A 13,919-nucleotide genomic window follows, 5' to 3' on the forward strand; every position below is an offset into this window, starting at 1 on the left:
AAAATGAATCCTTATGTTGAATACATTTTGTTGTAGTATTAGGCCAAAAGGAATAGTTTGGTTAAATCAGACCATAATCATTAAGCACAGTCAAAGAAATATTGTTAATAAGTAACTTAGCTAATAACCATCTACCTTCCGAGTCTATGTCTTGAGAAACAATGGAACAATTTAACCTTTTATGACATAGAATAACGACACTTTTTATTGGCGGTAGGGGATACAAGGACTAAACCAACCTAACTCTGTTTAAGCTTTAAAGCCTCCAATTCTGGCAAATTAGTCTCTTGTAGTAAAACTAGATCTGGATTATAGGAGGCTAAATGAGAAAGTATTCTCTGCCTTTTTATGGGATTAATAAAACCTTTCACATTTCAGGATACAACTCTGAATGTGGTTAAACTGAACAATGTATAAAACAACACGATCAACAGAAATAAACAAGAAGAGCTGGAATACTGAGAAGAAAAAGGAGAATAGAAAAAAGAGGGGAGGTAAAGGAGTTAAAGAGAGAAAAGGAGAGGGCGATAGAAAGAGCGTTAAGAGAAGACAGTACATTTCAACCATAATAAGGATAAATGACTGCAAATAAAGGTAAAAAGATGACTAACAACTGTAATACGTACCTTCAGACGAGAACAAAAAGAGGATACAGGGAGTGGCAAAACACAGGTAAAGACGACATGTCCAATCAGGGAGAACGTACCACAATGGGGAATGGTAAAAAAAACGAGCGGGAAATGGATACACAAGAAATCTCCAAAAGAGAGTCTGTCTAAACATGTAGAAAAAGAGAAAAATAGAGATAACATCTAGATATTATAAGACAAATATTAAAGACAACCTGCAAAGAGAAAACCTACAAAGAGAAAAGATTAACATATTATGAGCCAAAAATTGAGAACAACCTGCAAGGGAATCATCAACAGAATTCATTATCAGAGATCAAGCATAATCATAATAAGGAAGAAAAAAAGTAATGGGTATAGAAGCCATGGTGGAAGGACCAGCAGTTTCCCTTGACATTGTGGAGTGCGAATGAATGAATTTCCTCAGGTCTACCGGATCTTCAAAAGTAGAGGTTCTGTTTTGAAAGGTAACTTTAAACAGGCATGGATGAAACAACCCATATCTTGTGCCCAGGGTGCGTAGGGCAGGACGAAGATCAAGAAATTCCTTCTGACGTTTGGCTGTTGCTGAAGAGACGTCTTGTGAGATAAATAGTTTAGAGCCAGACCATGCCAGTTGTTTTTTAAGTTTAGCTGCATTCAGAATTTGTAAAAGGTCAGTAAATTTGAGAAATAGAAGAATCACACTTCGTGGCTTCGAAGGAGCAGAAGCAGAGGATTAGCGAGGACCCAATCCATGCGCCCGCTGGATTCTTAGGTTTGTAGTTGCAGGCAGGTCAAGAAGCTTTGGAAGAAATATATTGAAGAAGTTAACCAAATCATCTCCTTCCAAACCCTCGGAAAAACCATATAAGCGAAGATTATTGTGCCTATTCCTGTTCTCAAGATCTTCAGCAGATTTCTTTAACAGGAGAACGTCCTTCTCTAAGGTAACAACCTTGGCAGAAATGTTCTGTACCTCTCCAACATGTTGTTGCACCGCCGATATACCGGCTTCCATAGATGACCATTTAGTATCCAGAACTTGGAGATGCGAATTTGTTTCCTCAATAAATGGACGTAGAGCACAAATATCTTCCAAAACTGTGCCTATATATATAGGAGAGGCGGACTTTGCTGGAGAAGGAGGATCTTGTTTGAGGCATTTATAGCTGAAGATGGAGTTTGCAATTTGATAGAGGAGGTTGGCAAAGCCGCAATTCGCAAAGAATTAGACTGTGACATCATGTCAGAGCTGTGTAGAGAAGAACTACAAGTAGTATGAAGTGAAGAAGTCCCAGAAGCATGAACTGTAGACTTCTTGCCAATAAAAAGCAGCTTATTACTCCTACCCATGTGTTGAAAAGAGCAAAAGAAAAAATTGTAAGGGTAAAGGAGTTAAGGAGCAACTAGAATATCAGTCTTGATCTGAGAAAGGCTGCACAGCACCTCACATCAGTCACACGACACACTTGTGTCAAATCCATAAAGTGAAGCGGCCACTGCAGCCCACTGGATAAAAATTAGGGGCGAAGGCTAAAACCAACCCCTATATATGCTGGAGAAACAGGGCTCATAAGACAATGGAGAAAGTCACTTCAAAAGAATGTCTCAGAGGAGAAAAACACCATCCTAGGTGCAGGAAGAAAAAACAAAATGGCGGCCCTATGTGAGGAATAATACATCTGAAGATTTCTCACAGCAGAGGAGGAGAAGAAGCCATACCACTATATGTATCCACTCAGTGGATATTCCGATGCATGAAGGAATCCGTTTCAGGACGAAATGTTAGCTGGAACAGCAAAAAACATTGCGGTAATCCCCATCACAGCATGGAGCTCCGAACTAGGCGGCCATCTTAAAGAACGCCCCGCCTTCCTCCCAATATGCCTTGTTTTGAAATTAATGTATTTTGTGTGAATGGCAATATTTTTTATTTATACAGTACAATATCAATTAATTTCTATCCAAAATAGGGTACAATGAGTCCCTTAAAGTTGATAACGGTGGCATAGAACATACCTGCAATATCTCAGTGCCTAAAAAACACATAAAATTTGTGAGGGTGATCATCCTCCCAACTTAGAGCTCACAAAATTCAGCTATATACATACCAAAGAAAAGGGATGTTAGAGTGAAGTACACTACTATGCAGAGTAAGAGAAAGAACTGTGCTTTAAAAAGGAATCAAAAACATTTTTTGAGCGCATCATGTAAAAAGTCATTTTGACTCTAGAGCGCTCCCCATTAGCAAATCAAAAAGGCAATTTTTGAAACCTTTTCATTTTTTTTCCTTTGAACCACCAGTAGGTAGCACCTGCAGGCCTTACAACTTCCTCTGGAAGCATTTGTCCTGACTATAAGGTATTTTGTTCCTTTATTCATCCACTTTGAAGGTTTGTGACACTTGTAATGAGAGGTTCCTATCACATTATTTTGCCACTGACAAGTACTAGCTTTAACACTGCAGGCGGACATATTGTGTATCCCAGAGTCCTGCATCCAACTCCTGATAATTCTGGACGACGGGACTTAGTGACTGAGAAATGGTAGCCACTGGCTAGGTGAATTCAAAATCCTGTAATCCCTCTAAGACAAGCTCAACTGTAATCACTGGCTATTTCACAACATGTTATCAGAAACTATAGGATCAGATCATCAAAAATCAATCACTGGCTTTGAAGACATTGCCTTCTCAAATTGTGGGATATAACTAATAACTACAGCAAACTAGCTCTGAATACTGCTTCAAATTTAGCTGGACCCTTCAATGAAGAAATGTATGATCTATGTGTGGGACTTATGATTGTAATTCCAACATAGACTTAGATGACCATGACCTGTTGTGCACTGCGTTAAGATATAACATAAAGCTTGCGTAATAGTCTTGTCTCAAACTTTAAGTATGTATGCTTAGTATTCCACTTTGGCTGAAAAGCAAATTTGCTCCCCACTTTCAGTTGCACATGTTATGTGTGTACATGCAGCAGCTAGTTTATTTCTATACCATACTGCTGTTGTTTATCTGACAAAGGTTCATTCTAGGGCTGTAATGTGTTACAACATTGCTGAATTGGAAAATGTTTTTGCTGAACTTGTTTTGGTGGAATTTAGGACTCTGCACTACCCCAGCTAACCAGTGATAGAGTGATTGTTATCTCCCCTAAAAGAAGTCAAAATTGAACTACACCCAATTTCCTAGTAAATGGTACTTCATGTACACAGGCCTGTAAATTAAATGCTACTAGTAGCAATCATTGTGTCACCCACTGAAGAATTCCTATAAAATGTCTCAGGCTTGCTACTGCAGCCTCTAGTGAGATTTTAAACTGCCATTTTGACCTAGCAAACTAAACCTTTGGCATGCCCAAATATTTTCTTTTAATACTTATAAGTCACCCCTCAGGTAGTACCTAAAGCCTCACATGGAAGGGTGCAGTGTATTTAGATGTTTTCACTGCCTGAAATTGTAAAATTACACATATCCTACTTTTTTAAGTCATTTTTCACTGCTGTAAGACTATTGCTCCACATTTCATAAGTGATAACTTTATTGGGGCGTGTTAGAAATGGGGGTCTCTAGTTGGCAAGCGTTTGCACCTTTGTCCAAGTAGGGACCCTTCTTCCTAGCCAGGATAAGGGGGATATACTTCTGAAATAACCTCTACTCACACCCTTGGTAGCTTGACACAAGCAGACAGGCTCATCTCAGACGCAGTGTGTAAAGCGTTTGTGAACATATACAGTAATTCTGTGAAAATCCTACAAATGGACACCACACCAGTTTAGAAAAATAAGCAATCTTTATCTAAACCAAATAAGACCAAAATGACAAAAATCTACATGACAGTAATAAAAGTATGACTGTAGAAAGAGTTCTGTTGAAAGAAAATTGCAGATGCAACACTTTTCACCCAAAATACCTTGGATGCATCAATACCACAAGCAAAAAGGGATACAGGGAAGGTGATGCGTCGGTTCTTTACTGCTGTGCAGGGGAGGTGATGCGTTGGTTCCTTACCGGAGAGGAGGTGATGCGTTGGTGTCTTACTGCGTGGGTAGGTCCAGCCCTTTTCCTGCCCAAGACAGAAGCAACCACTGCAGGCCAACCCCAAAAGCACACATCACAGGGGTAGTACAACTCCTCCAGCTTTCCTGGTTCTTTTTCCTGGCAGGTTCCTTAGTTTAGCAGTAATCTAAAAATCCTGCAGCACACATAGAAAGAAGAAAATGCTGTCATGGATTGTTTTTGTGAAGGAAGGTGTCCCTTCCTGCACAAAAACAATCCTGCGTACAACACAGACACCTTTGCAACATGGTGCAATGGTGCCTGCATTGGCGCTAGGCACCAAATATTGTTCCAGCACTGGCAGAAAGGACAGGAATCTTGTAAATATGGTGCATTCCTGTCCTTTTGATTTGGCGTAGGACAGGGCGGCAAAAAGACTTGCAGCGCTGCCCTACGCCAAATCTTTGTAAATGAGGCTCTTAGCTTTAATGAGGTAATATTCATCATTTAGAAATGAGAGGATTACTTGTGAGCAAATGTAGGATTTTCTTCAACCACATGGTTCTGAGTTTGGGGTTTTCCTTCAGTTTGCTGATTTTACATCGTTGAGCACATCTTTCTAGTCCATTTTATATTTTAGATTTTAACAAGAAAATAGCAGTGGAACTTAGAAATATTCCTGTCAACCATAAATGATGTCTCCTTGTTTCTGTAAACACCTGCAGGTGATTGCTAATTCGACTGGCTGTGTCTCACCTGATTCGGCTGTGATTGTAAGATGCATGAGGAAGAAAACTGAGGAGGAGATCCTAAAGAGTACGGTAGGTGGCTGGTCAGTGGGAAGCTTTAGTAGGACAGGAGCAGAATCTACTTGCAGGGCCCCAGTTGCTTTTCAGCGCTAAGCAAGCTATGCCCCCCCCATATCTGAATGCAGTTACACAGGATGAAGGGGGAGGAAATATCTACCACTGGTATCTACTGGGCAAACTCAAAAGCTACAAATTGTTTTAAAAAGTTTTGATCAACCTGCCGGGCGTGTCAGAATATTGGCCATAACCTGTTTAATCTACTATATAAGGGAAACAAATTCCCATAAAACATCAAAGCTCAAGTTAGGCAAGCATTTCCATATTGGGGGACACAAGCTACTTTGAATGCTGTGGCAGAATGGGGGTGAGGGGTCTTCCTTATCCGTAAACTGAAATCAAAAACATCTCAAAAGAAATGTATTAATGCTTTGCAAAGTCAAATATAAATCCTTTAAAAGAAGCCAGTAACCATGGTGGACTCCTTTATCATATAACTGGTGTTTTGGGGAAAGTTAAAGAATATTTGGGAGCCTATTGATTTCAGGGTAATAAAGAATGACAACAGTGATGGGAGCTGTCGTTTTGTTGCTGCCCCTGGCAGCGTTTTGGAAAAGGTGCATGACGAAAGGAGAAGGGCACAAGTCTGAGTTGCGCATACAGCTTTAACCGGCCCCATTCATCGGAATGGGGGATAACAGTACATCTCTTAACTTTGACATGGAGAATTTCGCCTTCGAACCAAGAATTACCGGGACAATCAGACCTGGACATATCGATCGCCTTGGTAACTCCAATTTTCTTAGTATGCCTATGGGGTCAAACTCATAATGTGCCAGAGAGTTACCAGTACCGCCAGCATCAGTAACTCTGGGCATAAAGAAAATTCGGCCCATTTACTAGTCCAGTTCTATTGAGGGCCTTATTTCCTTTAGACCAGGGGAAATATATTGCATTATACACACTGTAACAAGTTATCAAGCGTCTCACGACAATCAAAGGGAGTAGCTATGTTGTTCCCTTACAGTGTAACTGTCTGGAAAATAAATAGTCATTAACAAAAACACCCGTTCTCCGGCATTGATGATTTTAAATGCAAAGATCTTAACAGCACTTCATTATTTTAAGTAGTGCTACTACTGTGTAACCATTGAGGTCAGTAAAGCTCCCATTATCCTACTCACACCTGGTACCAGTGGTAACAGTGCAGCCAATAGCACCTTGCAAATACTGTGAGTCTCACCAATGTAAGGCAGAGTAGCGATCACCATCGTTGGGGGCACTGTTAGTGCAAAGGTCTGTAATTCAGTCACCACGGTTCCCCCAATACCAACGTGCAAGCCTTCGGAAGTCACTTACAACTCTGTGGGTGGATTGCTGGCATGTCGAAGATCTCTTCCAGTCCAGCACAAACCCACATACCATCCTGAGGGTTCCAGACTTCACTTTTGGCAAAAACTATAATGTCGGCTGGCTCATCGTGTTATGGTGAGTCACGTGGCATTTGCTGTGTTTTCCAAAAGTAAATTCCAAATACGGGTTCGTTTCTGTGAAGCAACAATAATGGGAATGATGGGCGGCCAGTTTTCCCCCAGTGCGTGCGGGTCATTGTGCATTTTATTGTTCATTTAGTCTGCCATTCGATAACAGTACTTTTCGGCATAAAATGGAGAATGCGAAATGGAGGCCAAGTCCTGCCACGGGGAAACAAGGGCATCCCGTTCACTTCCCCTTCTCCATTTCTGATTTGCTTACTTCCACAATCCACCTGAATAGAATGCGCTCATGTTCAGATTTACAATTTCTTCATGAGTTACAGCGCCATACCCAATGTTGTTGTGCTCCTATGAGCAAGGGGAAAAACACATTGCAGCGCCATTTTTACTAATACAGGCCCTATGGTTATTTGCGCCTATCGACCTCAGTAACTCCTCTATGATGCAAAGTGACAAAAGGGAGAGCACACCAATACAAAGTAGTTATAGTGGGGACATTCAGAAAAGGGTGCCTTTCCTGCACGGAACACCTTTTGTGCTGAATTGTAAGTAACCTTGCATCTCTTTGACCCAGCGCAAAGCCTTAGTAAGTCTGGGCTTAGATTTTCCGCTAGAGCAGGGCACTGTACAATGTCATGCCAGCACCGACCTTCACACAGACACCAACCTCCACTCAGTATAGGGCAATGCCTACCCTCCACGGAAGCCATTCATGATGGCAAACTCTGTCTCAATTTGTGTGGGTGGAAATCACAATTGATCTAGGAAACTATCTCCGATTGGCAGTGGCGCTCTGCTGAACTGCATACAATGCAAGTATAAAGTACCTCAACTCAAAATTGCATTGGCCCTGCTGTGATAACTTTAAAATTTCTGGTTGCAGGCTCCACAAGTTTACAGGATGCCCTGCTGAAGCACTTCTGATCTGCTGCTTCTGAAATTGCATATGTGGAAGCCTCTAAATGAACAAAGGAGTCCAGGCCTCCAAATTCTCCAATTTCTCACAGCGACCAGAGCAGGGCTGCTCAATGACGTTGTATCCACAATTACAGATAAGCTGAGTGGTGACTCTGGTGAGCACACACCCTCCCTGTACCAACAATTATATTGTTGCATTGTTCTTTTTATTGCCACCATTCCCATATTTCCAATTTCCAGGTACCCAATAGACTCCAGCTGGCATAATGATTGTAAGTGCTCATTACCTCCCTAAAAGTGCCTGACTGCCAGAAGAAACATCCCAAAGTCGCACTTGGATGAGTAATGGCCTGTCTTAGAGTCCAGTAGACTAGCACCCAGTCTGCCAGCGAGCTAACTGAGTCCTGGGCCGGACTGAGAAAGCAATCCAGTCCTGGCAATTAAGTCGGACCAGCCCCGGGGCAGTCGGATGAGGGGGTGGGCAGTGCTGGTGGGAAACACTGCTGCCACTTTTTGTTACAGCACTGCTGCAAAACCAGCCCCCAGCAAAAAAGAAAGAACCCAATGGTCCAAAATCGGTCCCCACCCTTCTGGACCACTAGGAAAATGCCCGGTGCCCGCTATGGCCAGTCCGGCCCTGACTGAGTCCAGGCAGCTCGATTCTTAGAGTACTAAAAAGACTAGCAATTTCACCAGTGCTATTTACCGGTTCACAATGTGTGAAATCTTGCTATTATAGTTTCGGTAGAGAACATTTTCACATCAAAGTTTATAGAAATTCTAAAATCTCGTGCTCAATATTCCAACATGTTGAAAAAGCTCCTCAAATTTCTCGGATTCCCTCTACAGTGGCGCCATTTCTGCTGCATCTATTCTCATGATTGAACAATTGTAATAGAAAATACCTTAAAGCGTCCACTAAATTTGTCCAAGAGAATTCTTAGGGCCATACAACATGGGCGCAGAAGTGGCTCACATAAGACAGAGTCTGCCTTATGGCTTTTGACCGATTGTGTCATGTAAAGTGGAGGAGCTGTTATCAGCGGTATTTTGCAATCTTCAGCAATAGTAAATATGTGCACATACTAGAATCCACTTTATGCTCTTTTCTTTTAGATTTTCATTGTTGGTCTGTTGTGAAAGTTAAGCCAGTGACTCCAGTGTTTACTTTGAGTCAGTGGTTGCTGCTGATGGACACCTGTCCTCACTTTTTGGGAACTGGAACATCTTCGTCATCAGACTGTGACCCATAGTAAGACACAACATCAAGAAAGAAAGAAATGAGTGACAAAGGGAGAAAGAAGCGAATGCAACGGCCTCATAAGAAAACAATTGAACCCCTGCACTTATGTTTTTTACAAATTATGCACTGGGGGCCTCATTTATGGCATTTTGGTGGAGGGCAGCGCAGCAGGGCACCTTGCTGCGCTGACCTCTGCCAAAGTAAAAGGGCAGGAATACATGGTATTTAAGCAATACGGTGTATTCCTGTCCTTTCCACTTAGACTGGCGCCGTTCCGGCAGCCTAGTGCCAATGCAAGCATCCTTGCACAATGGTGCAAGAGTGCCTCCGTTGCAGGCGGGATTGCTTTTGTTTAGGAAGGGGCACCACCATTGTTGGACTTGACACTTTTTGCAGGATCACCCCTAAACTTTTTGCCTGTCTCCTAGCCTTTTCCCTGCGTAGTGTTGGTGGTTTTCGGCCTCTAGGCACTTTAGCACTGCTGTCCAGTGTACATTGAGTGCACTCTGGGTTACATTTAGTGAGATTGGCCTGCCCTCCCATAGGAATGCATGGGGAATTCCCTGATGAATGTGGGTCAGTGGTAAATTCTGATATGAGAGGAGTGGTGTGGTCAAGTCTAGTATGTATGAAATTGTGAGAATAAATGCTGCACAATGGTGTGCACAGATTTATTATGGGTATTTTAGAAATGCCACTTTTAGAAGTTGGTATTTCTGTGTGCTATGTGTCTGCCTGCCTGATGTGAATTGCATGTCTGGCTTGTGAGTGACAGGAGCTGGAGGTGTGTGTGGCTCCAGGAGGGGCAGGGTGAATCTGCACTAGGCTGAATAGGAACATCTGAATTCTGAGTAGTGGGAGGGGAAGTCCCTGGTCCCTGAATAGGCTTGTGCCTGCCCTAGTGAAGGCTGGCTCTGCCCCCCTGTGGTGTGTCTGATGACGAGCCCCCACCTCACAATAGGAAAGAGGAGCCTGGTAGACAGAGTGCTCCAGGACTAGTTGGGACTGGTTTCCCTAAGCCCTGTGCTTACAGACAAAGGAAAAGGTCCTATATATGAAGGGGCTGTGACCTCATGTGGTTGGTTGTGCTTGTGCTTACTTGGACTAGCGGCAGGTAGGCTGCCAGCCTGCCAGGAGGAACCGCAGCTGGGGGGGGGGGGACTTGCTGCCCTGCTAGGCAGCTGAGGGTCTGCTGGCCTTGGAGCCCCCAGCGTGCTGGTCTACCTGGGCTTTCTTTACCCAGCATTTGCCCTCATCAAGCTCCAGGACGAGGGGAGCATGCGGGCGCTGCAGCGCTGTGCTGCTGAAGTACCGATAGGTGAATCCAGGCAGGAGCCTACCCCGCTCTTGAAGGTGCCTCAAAACCGAAGCGGGAGCCTACCCTGCATTTGGCACCATTCGCGGGTGCCCGGCGGGTGCCCACCCCGTGTTTCTGCACCTTGGAGCAGCGGGTGCCCACCCCGCTTAATTCATTGGTTCCAAGTGGGTGCCCACCCCGCATTATCGCCGCGAAGAAGAGCCGCCGCAGCATCGTCGACATCAGCCCAGAGGAAGTCAGGCGGCCGTGCCTGGTTGGGGGCGTGGCCTGCTTCCCCTGAGCTGGAAGGAGAATCTGGACGGTGCCAGAAGAGGCCTGCGATCAAGCGGGGCTCCAATGAGCTGGTGGGATCCTGCGCCCTCGTGAAGCCTCCTGAAGAGGTCCTGGTGGAGCGGGGACTGCCCCTGCTGGAAGGAGTCCTAGGGAGTCGGGAGGAACCCGGAGGAGCCGGCCACATGCCCCGGTGAGTGAGGCTGACTGCGAAGAGCCTGGCTGAGGGCGGGGCTCCCGTGAGTAGAAGGAGAGAGCCCCGCGTGTGGCCAAAGATGGGTGGCTGCTAAGGGGAGAAACCCAGGCACCTGGCCGGTGCCTGCCCCCGCCTCATTGAAGAGGAAGCTGCGGTGTGTCCTGGAGGAGCCCCGGTGAAGGGGGGGCTCCTCAAAGTCGCCCGGGTGCCAGAAGCGGCACCGGAAGAAGCGAGCACTCCTAGAAGAACGAGAGTGCCCGGTGAGTGGGGCTCAGTTGTGTGTGAACTGGTTGTTGGGGGATGTGTCGGGGCACATTGTCAGTGCCCACCCCCCCTGTGGTCCGTCTAAGGGCACCGTAGTGCCCGTGCTGGGTTTACAGTTGCCCCACCTGGCAGTATGCAGTTGCCACGTGGGGGCAGTTTTTGTTGAGGAGCCCCAGTGGGGGTTCAGAAGGCACAGTAGTGCCAGCCCCATTATTTTCCTTGGGGGCATTTCATTTAGAGTCCCAGAGAGGGGCTCAGGAGGCATGCTAGTGCCAGGGCTCATTTTCACAGCTGCGCAGCAATTAGTGGGCAGCTGCCACGTTTAGGCTTGTGCAACTGCGCACTTTTTATTTTATTTGCTGCATTGGCAGCCAGAGGGCCAGTAGACGGTCCTGTTGAGCCCTGACATTTCGGGACATAGGGCATTTGAGCCCTGGAGAAGGCCAGTTGGCCTGGGGGTCCATTTTATGTGGTAGGGCGCAAGGCCCTAATGTGATCCCTAATGTGTAATGCATTGATGCTTAGGATGTTATGCATAACACGTTTATGCACCATGAGTATTGCCTAATGTGATTTATTGCCCCATGTGTTTATACTGGTGATGCTTATTACCTCCTGTGATTTATGTTTATGAGGTTGGCGCAAAATGTAGTTTTATGATTAATGTGATTACTGCGCAAAGTGATTTCTGCATCCTCTGTTCTACGTTGCAGGATCTAATGCTAAGTTCCTAATTTTACCAATAGTTGCTGATTATATTCTACATCTACTAGTTTCACTTTGTGATGGTTCTGACAGTCGCCCAATTGGCCCTGTCATGTGTACATAATCCCCTGTAAATATTGCCTAGTACCAGTGGGCCCAGTGTATATTGTGTGATTACTATTATAATGTGCTTATGATAATACAAAGGCTATTTTTTATATAACCTTGTGTGGAGTTCCTTTTGTAGTGTGCCTAGTGTGTTGCTGCTGTGTGTGTGTGTTGCGCAAACGCTTTACACATTGCCTCTGGGATAAGCCTGACTGCTCGTGCCAAGCTACCAAGGTGGTGAGCAGGGGTTATCTTCAGCGTGCAACTCCCTTGCCCTGACTAGAGTGTTGGTTTCTGCCTGACTTAGGCGCAAGCCCTAGCCAATCAGAAATCCAATTTCTTACAACCATACAACGGGCTAAACATCCCATGAGGTGTTTTCTCTGCTCTGTGTGCTGCAGAATGCAGCGGAAATTGTAAGAGGAAAAAACGAGGAGAAATTAACATATTTCCCCTTGTTATGCCTCACTTCGGAAGGCCTACACATATGATGCTCCCCCAGTTTTACATCACTTTATAAATCTGGGGAAGCGTCAAATTCCATAGGTGTTGCGTGGGAAAACCCACTGCAACACCCCTGGAATTCTTCCCGGGCACAGAGTAAGGCGATGCAGCCATTTGCACTTCATCATGTTACTCATGATTTATGAAGCAACTCAAAAATCTTTATGAGAGCCCTGCATCATGCATGTATCACTTTACATGGTGCAAAAGTGACATAGGGTTCTCATAAATAAGCCCATTGGTGACTCTCTTCACCCCTAGAGCTTTTTACAACTGCAAAACACTTCTTTTGCCAGCAGTTGCTGGGGATCAATGACAATGTGCAACGATCTGAAGGTTTGAGAGTAGTTAGTATATAAAATACTGCCACTTATAGTTAGCGTCCTGCAACAAGGGAAAGAGGTAATTGAAGATCAGAAAGAAAAGAAAAGTAGGAATCATCATTTTTTTCCGCGACAAATGACAGAGGCATGCAAATAAAAAGATTTAACCACTCTTCATCGTGCACATTTAAAAAAGAAGTCACCCCTCCTCAACCTAGTCTTATTAGAAACTAATATGGTACCTGATTTGCATTCCTGCAAGGTACCTAGGAAGAAACATTAGTACCCCAAGGGTCCAATTCCGAAAAAACACTCTGTAGTGCCTAACGTAGTTCTATTCATAACCCTAAGTGAGGAGACCTCCGTCTTCACCACTCACAGCTCTTCTGTGCGAAGATCTCCTCTTCGTGTGCAGAGAGCTCCGCAGAAATAGGTATACAAGTGGCGACATCTAAGGTTAAATTGATAAATGTAAAAAGTAAATTAAATTAATACAAAAACAGCATAGTCATGAATTAAATTTGATAAATAGTAATTACACAATAAAATGCTTGTGAGAGTTTTTTTATTAAAAACATTATTGAAATTGTTTCCAAAATTAAATGAATATATTTTAAATACTCGATTATTTAATGTACATTTAATTTGCTGAGTTCATGAGCTGTAACATTTTATTTTGTTTATTCTAGGTTAAATATGATCAGTTTTTATGAATTAACATGTTTATGTTACATTAAAATATAAATATAGTGATAAATAAATACTTTCCAAAAGAAGAGCTCCACGCTGGTGTTGGAAATCTTGGCTTTTCTGCACACAGTTCCTAGTAGTAAACTTCATAGGTGTCAATTCTGTCCCAGAATTTCTACACCAGTGGCGGCTACTCAGCTAAGGCAGAGCAGCGTCACCCCAAAACAAAGATAAAATTTTAATAACAATGTTATCAGCATTTTATTTTTCATTATTTGCTCTGTGAAGCCAGTGCGGGTCAGGGCTGCGCTTCCCGCAGAGCAGGGGAAGGAGTGGTGGCAGTCACCCAAGGTGGCATGACTGCTTGGCCAGCCATCTTGGGCTGGCCAAGCAGTCTTGCGCACTTTGCATGTTCTCCACCGGGCTGGGTTGTACAGCCCGGTGGGGACCATTCCCAGCCT

At 44.1% G+C, this 13,919-nt stretch overlaps 1 protein-coding gene across 1 annotated transcript in view; it reads left to right on the top strand.

The window, feature by feature from the left end:
* The window catches only part of LOC146776046 (fatty acyl-CoA hydrolase precursor, medium chain-like), a 248,056-nt gene that overhangs the window by 106,886 nt on the left and 127,251 nt on the right, over positions 1-13,919 (top strand). The window contains exon 8 of the mRNA XM_085636898.1: positions 5,343-5,438. Within this exon, the coding sequence (XP_085493024.1) occupies positions 5,343-5,438 (96 nt within the window). The remainder of the gene's footprint in view (positions 1-5,342; positions 5,439-13,919) is intronic.

The sequence above is a fragment of the Triturus cristatus genome, chromosome 12 (assembly GCF_964204655.1).
Source record: "Triturus cristatus chromosome 12, aTriCri1.1, whole genome shotgun sequence".
Classification (NCBI taxonomy): Eukaryota; Metazoa; Chordata; class Amphibia; order Caudata; family Salamandridae; genus Triturus; species Triturus cristatus.